The sequence below is a fragment of the Dromiciops gliroides genome, chromosome 2, assembly GCF_019393635.1.
Source record: "Dromiciops gliroides isolate mDroGli1 chromosome 2, mDroGli1.pri, whole genome shotgun sequence".
NCBI classification, from domain to species: Eukaryota; Metazoa; Chordata; class Mammalia; order Microbiotheria; family Microbiotheriidae; genus Dromiciops; species Dromiciops gliroides.
In genome coordinates this window covers 536,343,204-536,363,272 of record NC_057862.1, presented here as the reverse complement: position 1 = coordinate 536,363,272, position 20,069 = coordinate 536,343,204, and the positions used below count along the sequence as shown (strand labels likewise).

At 39.7% G+C, this 20,069-nt stretch overlaps 1 protein-coding gene across 12 annotated transcripts in view; it reads left to right on the top strand.

Moving 5' to 3' along the window:
* Window positions 1-4,220: 4,220 nt before the first annotated feature.
* Window positions 4,221-20,069, top strand: part of INTS10 (integrator complex subunit 10) — a 35,703-nt gene continuing 19,854 nt past the window's right edge. For 3 of the 12 annotated variants that reach the window (XM_043985666.1, XM_043985669.1, XM_043985664.1), the window contains exons 1-10: window positions 4,221-4,803; window positions 6,444-6,511; window positions 8,708-8,811; window positions 9,960-10,099; window positions 11,599-11,680; window positions 11,987-12,127; window positions 14,576-14,641; window positions 14,805-14,976; window positions 15,382-15,551; window positions 15,916-16,049. In XM_043985666.1, coding sequence (XP_043841601.1) covers window positions 4,552-4,803; window positions 6,444-6,511; window positions 8,708-8,811; window positions 9,960-10,099; window positions 11,599-11,680; window positions 11,987-12,127; window positions 14,576-14,641; window positions 14,805-14,976; window positions 15,382-15,551; window positions 15,916-16,049 — 1,329 coding nt within the window. In that variant the 5' untranslated portion in view covers window positions 4,221-4,551. Of the gene's footprint in view, window positions 4,804-4,828; window positions 4,850-4,875; window positions 4,921-6,443; window positions 6,512-7,300; window positions 7,349-8,707; window positions 8,812-9,959; window positions 10,100-11,598; window positions 11,681-11,986; window positions 12,128-14,575; window positions 14,642-14,804; window positions 14,977-15,381; window positions 15,552-15,915; window positions 16,050-20,069 lie in introns of those variants that run through there. The other 9 variants (XM_043985672.1, XM_043985668.1, XM_043985671.1 and 6 more) reach the window with 7 other exon arrangements.

Below are 20,069 nucleotides of genomic sequence, written 5' to 3'. Positions count from 1 at the left end.
GACAAAGGGACTTAAATGAGATATATTGTGAAGATAGAAATGACAGGATTTGACAATAGTGCAGTAAATGAGAATAAGGAATCAAGGATATCTCCTAGGTTGCAAACCTAAGCAATTTGAATATAGTGATGTTCTCAGTAGGAAAGTTCAGAAGAGGGAAGAATTTGGGGAGAAAGATAATGAATTCAGTTCTGAGCATAGTGAGTTTAAGATGTACATAGAACGTCTAATTCTAGATGCCTAAGAGGTCCTTGGAGATGTGAGACTAGAAATCGGAAGAGATGTTAGAACTAGATTTTTTTAAATCTTAGGATCATCTAAAGAGATGATAATTGAATCTATGAAATCACTAAATGAGAGAATATAGAGGGAAAAGATATGAGAACCCAGGACAGAGAGCCCTGTGAGATACCCAATGTTAGCAGGTGTGAATTAGCTGACGATCCAACAAAGGAAATTGAGAAGGAATAACCAAAGGAAGATCTCTGGAGTGCTGGGTAAATCTGCCATTGAATATTTATAGAGAAAGATAGACAAGAATTGCCCAAAGATGAAAGGGCACTGATGGCTGATATCTTTGCAACTAGAAGAAGCCCACAATGATGAAATCATGAAACCGTGAAATAATAGCAATAATAATTAACATTTAAAGTATGTAGTAATTTACAAAATGCTTTACATACATTATTTCAGATCCTTATGAAATGCCTGGGAGGTAGTAGTAAAAGAATTATCCCCTCTGAAGGAATTAATCTCAACTCAAACTCTAGTCTCAATTTTTTCCCCTAAATTATAAACTTTTTAATACCTTAGTTTTTTGGTTTTAAATGAAAGATATTAACAAAGAGGGACTATTTATCCTAAGCAGAAATTTAATTTAAAGTCTTACATAACCGAATTCATACAACTGAATATGAATAACCACAACTGCAAACTATCAAAAAAATTTTTAAATGCAGATGATGGGATTAACAGAATATCAGATGCTAATCTGATGATCCCTAATTCAACATCAAATCCAGTAATACTATTGGTGAATCCTTGCCTTCTTATAAGAGGGAAGTCCTAGAGTTAAACTTCCTTGTGACTATATTCCTGAGGAAGAGGGAAGTCCCTTCTCAGTGACTATATAGCCATCCCCTTTATCATTTTAGGAAAGGATAAAGTGAAATATATGATGGTACTTCAAAAAAGTTAAAATCATCATAAAACACAAGACATATTAACATTAGACTCAGAAGACCTAGGTTCAAGTCCTGGGCCTGCCATCTAACAGTTTTGTAACCCCAGATTATTTCATCTCAATCTGTTTAATCTATAAATGGGGATAATAATCATTAATGCTACCTTTCTGAAGGGTTATGAGGATCAAGTAAAATAATGTGCCTATTAGCACCTTGTAAGCCATAAACACTAAACAAATGTAAGGTGTTATGGTTTTAGGCAGCTGTGGGGGAAATGTCATTAATAAATTGCTATAAATTGCAGGAAAGATATCACCGTTGATTGGTAGAGTGAGTTTCTTCACCAGGAGTTCCCTGTGCCAATGAAATCACAGGTTGTCTTTATACCTATATATCTTTACAGTGTTCTATGCACATTATTGTAACGATTGGAATGACACCACCTGCTGGAGACTTACTGTAGAAGAGTTCCACCCATGAAGTGAAGTTCTTTGAGGGCAAGACCAGGAGTCTTTTCTTAGGAAAAGGAAGTGACGCGGGTTAGTGGGAGGAGGAAGGAAGAGACTGGCGCTTGGTCTCGGGCTCTTTCCTTTGGACTCTGGTGGAGAGTGGAGCTAGAAATGTGCTCTCCCTTTAAATAGATAGGAATCTAGGCCTTTCTCTCTCTTTACCAAATTCTTATTCTCCTTAATAAATGCTTAAAAGTCTAACTCTTGCTAAAGCTTATAATTTATTGGCGACCACTCATTAGATATTTTAGACAGACTAGCTAGAATTTTAGCCCTTAACATTATGAATTCTAAGGTTCCTCCAACTCTAAATCAAAGATATCTTTTAAGCATGATGACAGCCCTATGAGGTTGGCCCCATAATGTCCATTTTGGAGATGAGGAAACTTAGTCAAAAGTAGAATATTTGTAGTTGGGTTCAAGTTCTGTTTCTGCCACTTACTGGATATGACTTCATACTTGTAAATGGAGTCAAGTACTGCTAGGTGGTGCAGTGGATATAGCACCAGGCTATAGTCAGGAGTCAGGAAGACCTGAGTTCAAATCTGACCTCAGACTCTTACTAGTTGTGTGACCCTGGGCAAGTTACTTAACCCTGTTTACCTCAGTTTCTTCATCTGGAAAATGAGCCAGAGAAGGAAATCGCAAACCACTCTAGTATCTTTGCCAGGAAATGGACTCAGATATGAGTCAGATATGACTAAAAATGATGACAACAACTTGAGATTATTGACTGTGAGGTACAGTGGCAAAGGAGAATCTAGCTACCTGCAGGGTTGTTCTAAAGAGAACATTATTTCTAAACTCTAGGGGTAGATTCCAAAGTCAGGTGAGAAAAGTTTCTCTACTAATACAGATGACAACTGTTCAGTAATTTGTTTAGTCTAAGAGAATTACTCAAGGGTTAGTGATTTATTCAGGGTAACAAAACTAGCATGTATCAGTGATAGGACTCCTGGCTCAGAAGTCAGCTTGATCATCATTATGCCGTGCTGCCTCTTACAATTTTACCTACCAAATATTTAATGTACATTTTTACTAACCTCATATTTATGTTGTATATAGTTTTATATGAACTTGTTTCACCCATAAAGATAAAGTCTCTTTGGGGATAGTTTCATTCTTTTTATTTGTATTGCCAACACCTACCACAGTGCTTGGCACAGAGTAGGTACTTAATAAATGATTGAATGTTCTGAATTCAAATCCCAACTACAGACCTAATTTAGGCTGCTTTTCTGAGGAGAGACTCAAGTTCTTATTCAGTTATTAGAAACTTTATCACCTTATGTTCTACTGACGTCCTAGAAAATCTAGGGTAAATTCAGTCAGAGGTTTAGTGGGCCAAGAAGTATTTATGAAGCCTTTCTATAAAGAATGACTAGAATGGGTTAGACACGAGGCAGAAAGCTTTTGCAATCTTCTAGAGAAGAGCTAATCAAGTATGAACTTAATAAAGTAGTAACCCTGTTAGCAGAGAGAAAGGGGTCAGAAATAGTGATGTTGGAAATGGCAAGATTTGCAAACTGATTTGATCTATGGGGTGAGAAGTAGTGAAAGTAGAGGATAATGATAAGATTAGGAACCTGACACGTTGGAAGAATATTTTGGGGGGTTGATGGTTTGGTGAGTTTTTTTTAAAAGAATTTGTCTTCAAACGGAAAACAGCAAAGTTTGAAAGAGGGGAAGGTTTAATATGAAAGACAGTGTTTTAATTTTGGACCCAGTGAGCTTGAATTGTCTGTAAGAAATCAAATTCAAGTGTTACAGGTTTAGAGGTTATCCATAAAAGCAATAGTCACTATTAACAGCAGTATTCACGCCATCTATCAGCACTTATTTTTCTGATGAGTCCTCTCCTATTGGACTGTAAGCTTCCTGAAGGGAGAGGATTTTTCTTCGCCTCTGGCCTGTGCGTCTGTACTCTCATCTGTAAAATGGGAAGGAGAGTAGTCATTCACCCCGGAGGAGGCAGCTTAGGGTTCTTGGAGTCAGCAAGAGGTGGGTCTTCAGGGACACCAACTATTTGACCATGGGCTATGGCCCTGGACCTCTCAATGGCCTGGGAAATTCTCCAGGGGATCTAGATCCTGGATTAAACGTCCGATTTACATCAGGGGAGGAAGTTTCCTCTCGGAGCATTTTCTCACACGACGAAAATCCCAAATCAGAACCAAAAAAAAAAAAAATCACCTTCTAGGGTTATTGTAAGGAAAGCGCTTTGGAGTGTATGTGTTCGGACTATTAGGACGATAATAACTATACTCTCTTGGTCTGAACTCTCTTACTATTTTATATGACGTTGGGAAAGATATTTCAGACGGAGGAGGGACATTCCCAACTCCGAATCCCCAGAAAAGTCCCAACTACCTTTCCCTTTCCTGCCCAAACACCCACGTGATCGGAGAGCCCTTAACACCCCACCCCCGCCTCTCCCCTTTCTCACACTCCAACCGCCAAAAGCCAAATCCCCGCCCCTTGCCCCTGACGCATGCGCAGCCAGATCGTCCAGGCGCAGCCTCTTTTCACTCGCTCCTCCCCTGCCCCAGGCCCAGGTTCTAGCTTCTCGCGACCGGACTCAGGGATCACCGCGCCGCTCCTCCCCTTCAAGGGTTTACAACAAAAGAAAGAAGAGAGGGATTGGAGGGACAACCAGAACAGAGGAAAGAGCCAATAGACGTCCTTTCCTTTGCGCATGCTTGTTGGGAATGACCAGGGTCGAACGGGAGATTCAATCCAGTTCTCCATAGTTTAGTGGCGGCTGGGACGGCCACTAAAATAGAACTGTTCAGGAAAACGAACGCAAAGTAAGGGCGGCCAGGGGCAGGGCTAAAAAGCTGCCGATAAAACCCGGAAAAATGGAGCCTGCCCCTGGAGGCGATGGCGCGGCTTTGGACATGCGCAGTAGGCTTTCCACAGGTTCGGGTCCTGGGGTCGGAGGGTCGAGCAGCGAGTCCAAGGGACTCGCTTGCTCCGGTGTCATGTCGTCCCTAGGCGACTGTGAGTTCCTAGTGCAGCGAGCCCGGGAACTGGTGCAGCAAGACCTGTGGGCGGCCAAGGCCTGGCTCATCACTGCGCGCAGCCTCTACCCGGCCGACTTCAATATCCAGGTCAGGGCCCGGCGTGCGCGCGCGTGCTTGTGTTTGGGAACCGGACGTACGTGGTGGGGGCGCGCGCTCGCGTGTGTCGGTGCAGCTGTGGGGCTGTCACTACGTGTCCTTGCGTGCGTACGTCTGGGGGTGGGGTGTATTCTGTGTTTATGAGATGTGTCTATGTAGTACTAGTGTGTACGTGTAGTGTGTATAGTGCGTGTGTGTATATGTATATATAGTGTGTATATATACATAGTGTGAGTACAATATCTAGGGTGCATGTGTATATGGTGTGTTTATATAGCGTGTAAATATATATATATACTATGTGTATATTTAATGCGTGTATGTTGAGTGTCTATATAGTGTGTCTCTATAGTGTGAGCATGTTTAATGTGTATAAAGTGAGTATATGTAACGGATTAGTGCGTGTATTTAGTACTGTGTAGAGTGTGTGTATATATGTATATGTGTGTATGGAAAGAAAGAGAATATGTGTGTGTGTGTCTGTGTCTGTGTATGCTTTGCCCAGGACCAAGCAGAGGTTCTTAACCTAGGGTATATGAATTTGCTTTTAGGAGGCAACTGGGTGGTTCCTTGGAGTCAGGAAGACCCAAGTTCAAATCCTGCCTCAGACACCCCCTAGCTCTGCAGCCTGGAGCAGGTCACTTAACTTCTCTTAGCTTTAGTTTCCTCATCTGTAAAATAGGAACAATAATAATAATAGTGCCTCTTTTATAAGAGATGTTTCAAAGATTATGAGATAGTATTTATAAAGTGCTTTGCAAACCTTAGGCACCATATAAATGCCAGGTTTTTTTATGTTATTGTTATTATCATCATTTAAAGGGTCTAATAGTATCTTCTAGGGCTGTGGTGAACAACAATATTTGTAAACTACTGAACTATGGAAATTCTAGTTAATATTGATGTTTATTATTATTATTATAAAAGAAGTATATGAGATAATTCACAGTGGCATTCTGTGACTCCTTCTCTAGCTTCCCTCTTCTACTTTAGTCACTGGTGTTCTCTCTTTCCCCAAATGACCAGGTCCTGACTTTGTCCCAGATTACCTGTAGAACCTTAGGCAAGTTCTTTCTTTCTGGTCCTCAGTTTCCTCATCTGTAAAATGAGTAGATTGGACTAGAAGAACTGTAAGGTCCTTTCCAGTTCTGTCTCTGTGATGTTGTATCTACTTAGTGATCTGCATGTTGTTTCTCCCTGTAGAATGTAAGCTCCTTGAGGACAGGGGACGATTTTTCATTTTGGTCTTTGAATCTCTGGGGCTTAGCACATGGAAACCATTTTAAATTTAAGTTGAATCCTGCCCCCTTTTCTGCTTTTACAGTATCAGACATTGCTAAACCCCTGCAGTGAATGGCAGGGCTAAAGGGGCTGCTGACCCCACCACACATTCTGTTTGTTTCTAACCACATTAGTATTTTGTTAAATCCATTGTCACCACAAAAAAATCACTCTCAGTATTTTTGTCTTGTTGACATAAAATGCTGTAAGTGCTCAATAAAAGCTAACTAACTGATAGTGATAACTTATACTAAGAGTTAGATTAGGAATAAAGCAAGCAAGGTCAGAAGGTAGCCATCGCCAGCACAGTGACGGTGGATAATGCCAAATGTGAATGGTCTTTGTTTCAGTATGAGATGTATATCATTGAACGGAATGCAGAGCGGACAGCTTCAGCTGGAAGACTCCTGTATGACATGTGAGTGACAACAGCTTAATCCTGTTTGACTTGACACATTTTCTTCATTGCATTTCTACATGAGGCTTTGTGTCTGAGTATGGGGCTAGGAGTGCAAGGATACCCAAGTCACTAGGGTTTATTGTTTAGGAGGGTTGTTTGTCAGTGTAGGTAATATTCCTTAAGAACTAAACAAGGACTCGGAGGGGGGAGGAAAGGGAGGGAGGGAGAGAGAAAAATTTGAAACTCTAAATCTTATGGAAATGAATGTTGAAAGCACAGTGACTTGTACACAGTGGGTGCTTAATAAATGCTTATTGACTTAAAGGAGAAAAAAAAAAAGAACTAAACAAAGACTCAATATCCATTCCAGGCCATCCTTCCTTCACATGAGCTCCTCTGTGCATGACATTTAAAACCCTTCACAGTCTGGCTCCAGCCTGCCCTTCCAGGTCTATTACATATTACTCCCCTTCATTCACTCTATGACATTTCTTAATGCTGGCTTTCATGTGCAGAGTCCATCTCTGACACCACCTGGCTTTTGTTCAGGCTGTACCCCCTGCCTGCAAATCATTGCCTTCTCACTTCAGTGTCCTTCAAGGCTCTGCTCAAGTACCACTTTCTGCAGGATGCCTATATTGTTTCCCCTAGTTGGTAGTGCCACGCACCCCTCCCCCAATTACTTTGTGTTTACTTCCTCTGTGTCTTTTATAGTGACAGCATGACAGAGGTGTTAAAGACCCAGCTCTAAAGCCAAGGAGGCCTGAGCTTAAGTCCCACCTCTGACACAGGCCTGCTGTGACCAGGAGCAAATCACTTGATCCCTCTCCATGCTCTTAGAGAAGACCTACACTGGTAAAGGAAATTTCTTCACCTGGGAATTCCATCAAATCCATGAACTGTCCCCTTTATATTTCATATTGAGGAATAGCATAATAAGCACAGTATATAGAGCCACCCTCAGAGTCAGGAAGACCCAACCTCTGACCTCCTGGCAAGGCATCTCAGTAGCCCAGACTCTCTGTGACTGTAAGTTGCAGGAAAGTTGCCAGCCTCTTTGGCAGAGGGGCTTTTTTCATCACATGGACCTCTTGATACCAGCCAAATCACATGTCCAGACCAAAACATTTTGTCTGTTTAGTTGGGCACATGTTGTGTCTTCTCTCTTCCACTCTCCACACTCACATTAGATTAGAAGCTCCTTGAAGACTGGGACAGTTCTTCAGTGTTGTCTTTTGGCCCTTGATAAATGCTTATTGAATGAATAAATGTAAGGCATAGACATGTATCCTGAACTTCATGTGCCTTGGACTTTGACAGCATTCTCTTAAGCAGTCTTGTTTTTCTTACCAGTCAGTTTCCATTTCTCAGTAGTTCTCTGTGAGTCTGTTGGTATAGACCCTTCTTCACGTAGAAGAAAGAAAAGTGCTAGTTTCTGTTTTAATCAAAATTGTTTTGAGTATTGATGGTTTTTATAGGTAGATTTCCTATTCGAAAGTTTAGAATTCTGGTGTATATGTGTAAAGACAAGGGATAAGAAGACTATATGTGTGGGTATATACATGCATGCATATGTGTGTATACACATGTATATATGTGTATGTATATATACATACATACACACCGTTTTAAGCTCTAATAACTTCAAAAGTATATGTGTTACAAACTTGCAAAAATAATTAGGTTAATTAGATAACATTTTTAAAACATTGGTATGTTTCTTACTAAAATTCAACATAACTACCATTGCTCTAGTCAGATTTTGAACTTCATAAAAACTTTCATCAGTAGCTACTCGGTGACTGAAAAGATAACATTTGTCATCTAAAGAACAAAATTTTGAGGCATACATGACAGTTTTGACATGATCCTACAATAAAAAGTCTGATGGAAATAGATCATTTGAACAAGATACCCAAGAAGAGGACTTCCTCTCCTGATCCACCAGTCTGAAAAAGTGTCATCCAGAAACTATCATATATGCAATGCATAATGACAAGATACACTGTCTTGTTAAAATTAAAATTACAAACATATTATTCAAAATTCATAAAACTAAGTTTAAAAGACATTTAAATAATTAAACTTTCAAATTATGTTTTTAAATTTTGTAGCATTTATATTTCTGAAGCTATTAAAATTTTAAAATGCTCAAGACTTTGGGGACATTCTGTATATGCATATTTTATTTTTAAAGTGTTCTTTTTTTTAAAGGTTTGTGAATTTTCCAGACCAACCAGTGGTATGGAGAGAAATAAGTGTCATCACTTCTGCATTAAGGAATGATTCCCAGGATAAACAAACCCAATTTTTAAGAGGTAAGGTGTAGCAATCCTTTACAAAGTTTACAAAGTAAACTCTCTTGAACGTCAGATTTTCTTAGCAATAAAAATTAATGGTTTGGGTCCTTGTACCTAACTGTAGGCTTTGTTCCTGGCATCTAAATTTGTTTAGGTGGTGTCAAGGAATCCCATAAGTATTCTCTTAGAGCCTCTTAGCATCCTTGGAGAGAAATGAATTTACCATTGTTCCTAAGGAAATGTTTTGAATTAATATAGGCTATTCAGGTGCCTAAAAGTAAACAAATCACAGAGATGAAGGAGTGAATGTGTTTGGACTATTATGAAGGAATGATGAAGGAATGAAGACTGTTTCTTAAGAATTTTTTTTATAGCCTTTCTATTTTTGTTAACACCAAGAAAAAAATGTCACATTTGAAGTGAGGTGATCTGCCTTACTCTACCATGCACTAATAGGCAGTAAACATTTATTAAGTTCCTACTATGTGCCAGTAAGTGCAGGGAAGACAGGCAAAAAACAATAACTACTCTAAAGGAGCTCACAATCTAATGAGGGGAGATGACAAGCAAACAACTCTGTACAAATAAGCTACATACAAGATAAATGAGCAGGAATCAATAGAAGAAAGCCACTAGAATTGAGAAGGATGGGAAAGGTTTCCTGTAGAAGATAGTATTTTAATTTCCACTTGAAGAAAGCCAGGAGGCAGAGATGAGGAGGATTCATGGGGAACAGCCAGGGAAAATACTCGAGGTCAGGACATGACAAGTCTCATGGCACAAACAACAAGGAGGCCAGAGTCCCTGGTCTCCATAAGAGTATGTGAGGGAAATGGAAAGGATCAGAAGACTGGAAAGGGAGGTGGAGTATGGCAGAATGTAATGAAAGATGTTAGGAAGTCACTGGAGTTTGGGGCCTGGGGGAAGAGGGTGGCATGGTCAGACCTGCATTTCTGGAAAAACACTTTGGCAGCACTGCCTGTACCCTAGGAATACAGAATTTCTGTGTTTAGGCTGCTGTTGTCAGGAAATAATAAAAATTATCCCAACGGGATATTTCTTCATTTTGTGTTGTCTGGTCAGACTGTTAACAGAGCTTACTCTTTTGCCTTTCTGTCTCTTCTCATTTTCCAAAAATAAGAAAAAGAAAATTTTATTTTGTACAGGTTTATTTGAAACCCTTCCTGGTAGGGTGCAATGTGAGATGCTACTAAAGGCCACAGAACAATGCTTTAATACATTGGAGCGAGCAGAAATGTTACTTCTGCTTTTGAGGCGGTTCCCTGAAACAGTTGTACAACATGGGGTAAGAGAAGATTTGACACAGTAGTATGTTAACAAATGTTTCCATTCAATTGATAACATTTGTTTTTCTTAGATCAGAGTGGAGGTGAGGTGAAACCAATAGCCAATCAAGTAATTTAAAATGTTTTCTGTGTTGATTTTTACCTATAAAAACAGTGTGGGGGCAGCTAGGTGGCGCAGTGGATAGAGCACCGGCCCTGGAGTCAGGAGTACCTGAGTTCAAATCCAGCCACAGACACTTGACGCTTACTAGCTGTGTGACCCTGGGCAAGTCACTTAACCCCAATTGCCTCACTAAAAATTAAATAAATAAATAAATAAAACAGTGTGGGTAAATAGTAGTAGTCTGGACTTTAAACTAAGAATCCTTAGAAATAAGCCATATTGATTATAAGATATTGACTGCCTAGGGAAACAGTAACTGAACTATGATAATAGCATGTGCTCAGCAAGCAGTGGCTATAAACATTTCATGTTCCTTGGGACTAAACAGTGTATAAATTCTTAATTTAGGTGTGTTTTAGGAATGGGCTAACAATTATGTTTCAACAACCCCAAGTTGCTATTGGCTCAGTCCCCTCTTTGGCCATGTTGCTTTCCTTCTGTCTCACTTTACCAGTAGCAGTCAGTTCTGTTCTTCCCTTAGCCTGTTCTCTGGCTTGCTGGCCAGACTGGCCTACTCTTTTACCCCTCCAGTATTTCTTTCATTTTAGCTTTTCTTGTTCTGCAACACAAAACTTTCTTTCACCACTGCCATGGTCCAATGCTTTGTTAACCTTTAGTTCTGCAGACTTGGGTGAGATTACTTTTAAGGGCCCCTTCAACTTCAAGCTCCTATAGCATTTACTGGGAGCATCAGAAATGTTCAGGTCGGGGGCAGCTGGGTGGCACAGTGGGTAGAGCACCAGCCCTGAATTCAGGAGGACCTGAGTTCAAATCTGGCCTCAGACACTTGACACTTAAGTGACCCTGGGCAAGTCACTTAAACCTTGTTGCCCTGCAAAGGAAAAAAAAAAAAAGAAAAAAAACCACACAGATGTCTTTATAATTTAAAAAGAATTGCATCTGCCCCAGTGTCTTAAGTACTTGCCTTTCAAAACTCTCTAGCATTGACTTTTGTTGCTATAAGAGCAAGTGCTAGTACGCTACCTTGTCCTCTACAGAGGAGAGTTTCCCTTCTCTGTATACTTCCATACACTGTTGAAATGCTCTTCCAGCTCCATGTCTGATGCTATCAGTTAGTTTCTGTAGCAGTTTCTCAGTTTTCCCAAGTAAAAGTCAAATAATAGAAGTTTTTGGGGGATGTCATTCCCAGATTTGCTGCAGATGTCCCATTTGTTTCTCTAAGATGTAAAATGAGGATTCTTGCTTTACAAAAAAATAATTCATTCTTTAATAGGCAATATAGAAAGACAAAATATTATTGTTTCCTTCATAGACTCTTATCAAACCTTAGCACAGTCTGCATTTGAATTTACATTTATTTACATTTTAAAACAGGTTGGCCTTGGGGAAACATTGTTGGAAGCTGAAAATATTGATGAACAAGAATCCCCTGTCAACTGCTTTAGAAAATTATTTGGTAAGAACAGTTTCCTTATTTCAGGCCAAGAAACATCCAGAGGGTTGGTGGGCAGGAAGGGCCATGCTGTGGATGCCAAATAGTGTGTTAGGAGACTCAAATTAATGTAACCTTTTGTATTGTGGAATTTTAATATAATTGCCCCATTTTCCAGTAAAATTTGACATTTTACTTGCCCAGGAAAGTGTTTGCTATGGTTTTCTTCTTTAATAAGAAGCTTGGATTGCTAAATTTTCAGTGAATTTATATTTTGCTGGTATTTTGGTGGGGGAAAAAAACAAATCAATTTTTTTTTTCTTTCAACAGTTTGTGATGTCCTTCCTCTAATAATTAATAACCCTGATGTTAGGTTACCTGCCAGCCTATTATATAAGTATTTGAACAAAGCAGCTGAATTTTATATTAATTATGTCACTAGGTCTACCCAGACGGAAAATCAGCATCAAGGTAAGTGAACTATATTGAAATTGTATCATCAAGTTAAAAACTGAGGAATGTCTGTGTTTTGAAAATTTTAATATAATGTTTACATGGTGATATATCTAATAAGCTTAAAAATTTTAAAGAGGAGTTTATTTTGGTTTTTGCTTTTTAAAGAAAAGTAGTGGAGGGCTTTACTCTTTTGGGGGAGGGGGAGTGGCACAAATCACAAAGTATGTTTCCAGTCAGACTGTCTTTCCTGTTTGACCTATCAGTAAGCAAGTACTTATTAAACACCTACTTTGTACTAGACATCGACGCAGACAAAAACAGAACAACCACGACTCTGTAGGAGCTTATATTCTATCAGAGGAGACATGTACACATACATCTTTATGTAAGATAATTTCAGAGGGATAAACTAGCATCTAGGGGACAGGCAAGGTCAATAGGAGGTGACATTTGAACTTTGAAAGAAATTGGAGATCCTAAGAGGTGAGGAGGAAGTGCATTCTAGTCATGGGCAACAGCCAGTACAAAAGCACACAGGTGGGAGACAGAGTGTCCTGTGTGAGCAACAGCAAGATAGCCGGTCTCATTAGACCATCAGATTTGGGGGATTTTGGAGCCAACTTGTGTGGGGCTTCACTTGGCAAACAGAGGAGTTTGTATTTGGCCCTAAAGGTTACAGGGAGCTATTAGAGCTTAACGAACAAGCGACAACAAGGTTGTCAGAACTCTACTTTGGGAATATCACTGGCAGCTGGGTGGAAAATGGGCTGTGGAAGGAAGATCCTCCAAGGTATGGTTCTTGATTTAGGGCTGGAAGGGGCTGTAGAGGTCATCAGGTAGAACCCCATCATTTTACAGATGAAGAAACTGAGTCACAGGAAGGTTAAGTGACATGCCCAAACACACAACTCGTAGGTGTCTGAGGCAGGATTTGAACTTAAGTCCTCTTTATTCCAAGGCCGCTGCCCTATCCACTAGAGCATGCTCGTCCCCAAGAGCTGAGGCAGGGAAACCAGTTAGAATACTATTGCAATTGTCTAGGTGAAAGGTGACAGTGACCTGAAATAGGGTAGTGGTCTTAGGAAATGATGAGGTTTGGCAACTGATTGAATATGTGGTGTTAGGGACTGTTAAGGAATCAAGGATGTCTCTGAGGATGCAGAGTTGGGTGGCAGGAAAGATGGCCAGAGAAGAGTGGCGTGGATTTTATTTTCATTCTGTATCATTCTTACTGTGCCCTCTTTAAAGCCAAGCTGATTTGGGTCCAAATTTTAGGGTTCAGATTGTAACTAGTCTGACCTGAATCTTTTCTCCAATGGCCCTATTTGATCAGAAAAGATAATTTTGTCATTTTGGAAAAAGCGAATGGAAAAAGTGGAAGTCGAACAGTTAGGGCAAGATGGAAAGCCCTAGAGAAACAGGTAAATTCAGGGCAGCGGTTCTGGTTGAATAGCATGATACTGGTTCTTGTGAGGAATAAAGAAGTGGGATCATCAAGAAGATTCAGTGACGGGGCAGCTAGGTGGTGCAGTGGATAGAGCACCGGCCCTGGAGTCAGAAGGACCTGAGTTCAAACCCGGCCTAAGACACTTGACACTAGCTGTGTGACCTGGGGCAAGTCACTTAACCCTCATTGCCCCACAAAAATAAAAGAAGTGTCGGTGACAGAGATAATGTATGAAACAACTAACTAACAGAAGACAGTATGATGAAGTGCCAGAATGTGTTTATGTATGTAGATGGACCTCCATGGGAGAGCAGAGAAGGATTCATGAAAGAAGTGGAGCTTAAGCTTGACTTCGAAGGATAGAGGGTAGGATTTGGAAGAGCAGAGACAAAGAGGGGAAAATTTCACAACAAAATATGAGGTGAATGTGGTTTGGAAATTTCACAGAATCTTTAGAGTACAAAGGAACGGTTTGCTGATAACGCATTTAGATGTCTGGTCCAACCTGCTGCCAGCATAGGCACCCTACCTCCCACAGCTCTAACTGGTTTTCTGGTCTTTTCATGTAAACATTTCCAGGGAGGGCTCACTGCCTCATTAGGAAATTCACTCCATTTTTAACAACTTTAATTGTTGGGATGTTTTTTCTTACTTTTAATTAAATTCTGCTTCCCTATAACTTTGCTCATTAGCCTTAGTTCTGCCCTCTTAAGCAACCCAGAGTGACTGCTTCCTCTTCAACACGATGGCCTGTGTAGCCATATGTTGATGACTGTTATGTCACTCAGGCAACTTCCCCTCCCCAAGCCTTCTCTTCTCCAGGTTAAATTGTCCCAGTTCCTTCAACCATTCCTCATAAAATGTGGCATTCAGAACTGAACACAGTATTGCAGATTTGCCTGGTCATTGCCGTATACAGTGGGACTGTTACTTCCCTTGATCTGGACACTACTTGCTGTCATACAACATTAGTGCACAGAAGTTATATAGAATGCAGCTCAAAATTCTGTTCCTAGCTATACCAGTGTGTGACCTTGGACCAAAGACTTCGGGACCTCCATGTCCTAATCTTTCAAATGAAGGTAATGCCTCCTGCTTACCTCGCAGAATGTGTGTATGGGAGGGGTATGGCATGTGGGCTGAGGGGCGTTTTTAAAACCAACTAATCTTACTGTCCATCAAATGCTATATTAACACCAAGTCATAATAGTGATAAATACAGATGTTTCCCCCTTTACTTTTCAGGAGCCCAGGATACACCTGATCTTATGTCCCCGAGCAAGCGTAGCACTCAGAAGTACATTATAGATGGCCTAACTGAAAAGTCATCCCAGATTGTAGACCCTTGGGAGAGGTTGTTTAAAATTTTGTCTGTCATAGGAATGAGATGTGAATGGCAGATGGATAAAGGAAGACGGTAAGGAATGGTTTTACTCTTAGATTTGGTATCTGATCTGCTAACTTTGTCGTCATAATTCTTTAATAGAATTCAAATCATTTGATTTGAAAAGCCTGTTGTATGGAAGTGTACCCTACTTTAAGCAAAGTTTTATAATCTGTATTTACATTAAATAAAAGTTAGAGGGTATATCTTTACAAAAGGGTTTTTTATGTCAGTTTAATATGCATCTGCAACTTTCTTCAGTGAATCTGTCATGTTGTTAACACCTATAAAATCCATTAAGCATATTTAGACTAGGTGACGTCATGTTCTTTCACCTCTGCTGTCCTTTTTGTCTTTGTAAACACAGTGTTTCTCATTTTGCTATGTAAGTAGACAGTTTAATAAATGTTGAACATTTGTTTACCTTTTATCTTTCAGAAACCTTGGTGATATTTTGCATAGAATGAAAGACCTCTGCAGATACATGAATAATTTTGACACTGAAACTCACACAAAGTATAAAAATCAAATAGTGTATTCTACAATGCTAGTCTTCTTTAAGAATGCATACCAGTATGTCAGTAGCATACAGCCATCTCTCTTCCAAGGTTAGTCCAGAGAACTTGATAGAGTCCTAAAGTGGTCAAGATGGACATTTACTGGGTTTTAGGAACAACTTTGATGGAAAGTATAATTGAAATCTTCGTTCTTGGATCAGGGCTTAACTATACATAATATGTTCAGGTTTGTGTTGATGTTGGAGTTTTGTTTTTTAATCAGTGTACCAACTTTAAAAGGTCTCTAGATGTGTTAATGTGCCATCACTGAAAGGTCTCTAAATGTGTGTAAAGAAAAAATAATAAATGCCTATAGCAGAATTAAGCAAAATCAGAAAAGAGTGAGGGTTGTGCTCACAAAGACTTTTTTCAAATTAAGTGATATTTCTAAGAATACTTTTATTTTTACCTGTAGGTCCTAATACCCCCAGTCAAGTTCCGTTGGTTCTTCTTGAGGATGTATCAAATGTGTATGGGGATGTAGAAGTAGATCGCAACAAACACATACATAAAAAGAGGAAACTTGCAGAAGGAAGAGAAAAAACCATGGTAACCTTTTCATTTATTCAAAATTTACACTATTAGCCACTATGGTGCTTGAGTTATGTGTTTATATTATTGTAGGTTATTGTTATGGAGACCAAGTGGAAATTTTTCTTTTGAGCCAAAATAACAAAATTAGATGATCCTAGAAGGGCCAGTTAGGTAATTATGTACCTATTTAGTCTTTTGTTGCATTACAAAGCCTGTGCCACGTGTTGGTTTGGTGATTTGAAGGGTGGCACAACGTTCAACTTTCCAAAGATGAAGCCTGGTGTAGTGGAAGAAGAATTGGGCTTGGAATAAAGAGACCTGGGTTCAAATCCCAGCTCTGATACTTGTTGGTTCTATGAATATGGTCAAGTCTTATGACCTCTTTCAGTTTTGGTGTCCTCATCTGTATAATGGAGATTATGTACTTCCTACCTCACAGAGCTATTGTGAAAACTGAATGATGTCATATGTATAAAATGCTACCCAAGTGTCAGCTATTCTGGTTAATTTCTTCAGTCTCTAAAGCTCTTTTAGAGTACCTGCATTCCCATCACTAAAGACCATCCTTTTGAGCCGTGGCATTGACACTAAAAGGCTCTTTTAGAATACAGTGGGTTGGGGCAGCTAGGTGGCTCAGTGGGTAAAGCACCAGCCCTGGATTCAGGAGTACCTGAGTTCAAATCCGGCCTCAGACACTTGACACTTACTAGCTGTGTGACCCTGGGCAAGTCACTTAACCCTCATTGCCCCACTTAAAAAAAAAAAGAATACAGTGGGTTACCTGAGAAGACCATAACACAATTATAGTTCTGTTCTCCCAGCCCAAGGGTGTCCTGTCTCATTACCCACAGGATAGACTTTGGGTTCCTTCGTTATTACTACCACCCAAGGAGAAAAAGGAAGAAAGGATCCTCAAGAACATATACTTTCTCCTAACATATCAGTATCTTTATTCCCAGCTTCATCATTTTAGTTCATCATACATTGAATGAAGGAGAATAGAAACCAAACTAAACTACCAGTCCTATTCTTCATCTATATACAGTCAATAAGGTCCTCATCTTGTCATATGTTTCATATTGTTCAACTAGCCTAGGGCAGGTTTACCAGTACTCAGCCTTTGCTGATGTCCATGACAGAGGTGATTTGAAAGTTCTAAATGGACTTTTCCCAAGTGTTGTACTACCTATCCTTTCTCCCATTCAGTCTATTTTTCCTTCAGTTTCCAGTTGTAACAGTACTTTTCCCACAAAGATGTTGCTAAAGGACAACTTTGCACAAATTATAGAAGTATAAATCTTTTTTTACCTCTCAAATTGTTTACTTCAAGTAAATTCCCTGGAGCAGAGTGTTTATATTAACTTCAGCATACCCATTTCTTCAGAGTTCCAACAGTGGATTGTCACACACATTTTTAAAACAGCTCTATAGGCACTGTGCTAAGCACTGAAGATGGACAGAGGGGTAAAAACATGATTCCTGCTTTTAAGGAATTTACATTCTAATGAAGCAACATAGTAAACATTTGCACATACACTATATACATGGTGAACATGGAAGTTAATCTCTGTGTTGTATTGTGTATTTATCTTGTTAGATATTTCCAAATACTATTTTTTTGGCAGGGTAGTGAAGATTAAGTGACTTGCCCAAGGTCACACAACTAGTGAAAATTGTCTGAGGCCAGATTTGAACTCAGGTCCTCCTGAATCCAGGACTGGTGCTTTATCCACTGAGCCACCTAGCTGCCCCATGGAAGTTAATATCAAAGAGAAGGCACTACAGTGTAGATGAGTGACACGGAGAAGGGAGGGTTTGACCTGTGTCTTCAATGAAGCCAGGAGACTGAGACTGGGAGGGAAAGCATTCCAGGCATAGTTGGTAGGCCAAGTGAAAAGACATGGAGTCAGGAAATAGAACATCATGTATGAAGAGTCAGTGTTTCTGACAGAACATGGAAAACGTGGAAGGATGAAAAGTTTAAAAAGACTGGAAAGGGAAAAAGGGACCAGGTTATAAAGGGCCAAATGTGGGACTTTTTATTTGATCCCCATAATAATAGGGAGCTACTGGACTTTATTGAATAGGAGAGTGCTATGGTCAGACCTCAGTTTTATGAAGATAGCTTGAGCAACTTCTGGTCCAGTGTACTCATTGGGGAGAGCTTTGAGGCAGGGAGACCAACCAGAAGGCTATTACAGGAGTCCAGGTATGAAGTGATGACAGCCTTGAGTGTGGCTGTGTGAATGGAGAGAAAGGGACATATAAAAGAGCTGTTGTGAAGGTAGAAACAAGAAGATTTGGCAACAAATTGAGTATTGGGTGAGTATAAGTGAGAATCAAGGAAGACACAAAATTAAGGTAATGGTGCTCTTGAATGAATGAAATATTGATTAAACACTTACTATGTACAAAAGGAGGCAGCTAAGTGGCACAGTAGATAGAGCACTGGGTCTGGGGTCAGGAAGACCTGAGTTCAAATCCAGCCTCACACTTTACTAGCTGTGTGATCCTTGACTTCTGTTTGCCTTAGTCCACTGGGGAAGGAAATGGCAAGCCACTCCAGTATCTTTGCCAAGAAAACCCCATGGACAGTATGGTCTACAGGATCATGAATAAACAACTGGACAACAAATGCATTGGGGATACAAATAGAAAAGTAAGAGTCCTTGTTCTCTAGGAGATCACGTTCTAAAGAGAGAGACGTCACTTGTGGTAGGTTTCAGCTACAAGTGAGATGGAAATGTCCCATGATCCTCAGGGTGCAGTGGCAAAGCAGATGGTAATGCCACTTTAATGTCATTTCTACTGCTAAAGTGCTATCAGTTTCTGATGTTGAACTATTTAACAGTACCAAAGACATGAGTGTCAAGAGCTTTCTTTTCTGGATCTTTAATAAATGTTGCTAGAGCCAAGCTACATCTCCCCAAGGGTTGCTTTTAATTATGATGGGTGTGGATTCTGGACTGGAAGCACTGCTATTCCAAAGACTCTTGAGTTCAGTGTCCTAAGCTGTCCCTAACAGCGTCCGAGAGGAGATGGTAGTCAAAGTGGCCATAGTGGTTGCTGGTGCTTTGACTTTTCTAGTACATGCTGCTTCCTGTCTTTCCTTCAGGATTCCTTGATGATAATAGAGAAGTTTATAAGAAGGAAGGAGGCTTTTGTAAGAAAAATGATGAGTTCTGGTTTGGACTTGTTGAATCTGAGGTACTTAAAGGATATCTAGTTAGAAATGTCCAAGAGGGAGGTATGATGCATGACTTCAGGTAAGGAGAGAGGTTAGGGCTGAATAAGTTGAATCTAAGAATCATCAACATTGAAATGATCATTAAACCCACGGTTGCTGTTTAGTTCACCAAGGGAGAGAGTACATAGGGGAAAGAGAAAGAGAACAGGACAGATTCTTGGGAGACCCACATTTCTTTGCCTACTTTTCTCAGTTTAATAAGTGTGTAATGATAAAGTTTTAATTTGCATTTCATTAAGAGCATGTGTGATTTTCACATATGATTATGTACTATTTCCTTTGACTGTGAAGTGGAATCTTAGGACTGATTTCATAAATTTCCCTATTTTGAATAATAAGATTTTTTAAATCAATTCTTTTTCACTTTCCATTTGCACAATGAAATGTAATAAAATATTAACAAATTTTTAATTTTGTATATATTCAGACAGCCATCTTGTCACTGATAATATCCTGAATTTCTTTAATAAACAAGAATTATCTTCCCTCCATCACTGGGATAAATATGTTCTGTTTTATTCTAGTGTTATAAAAATCTTCATCCCTCAGGAACTTATTGCATTGTAGGGTGTGAGAGATGGATCCAAGTTCATTCTTTACTGACTTTTTAAAATTTAGTCCAGAACTGTAATTTCTTTGTAAGGAAGTTCCCTCTATCGATGCAAATTTTATCTTGTTCTACAATTTATAGTCTTAGAATTACCTGGGGCACTTAGAGGTTAAGTGAATTGCCCAGGGTCACACAACCAGTGGGGGGGTGGGGGGGTGAGAAATGTGTCAGGCTTCAA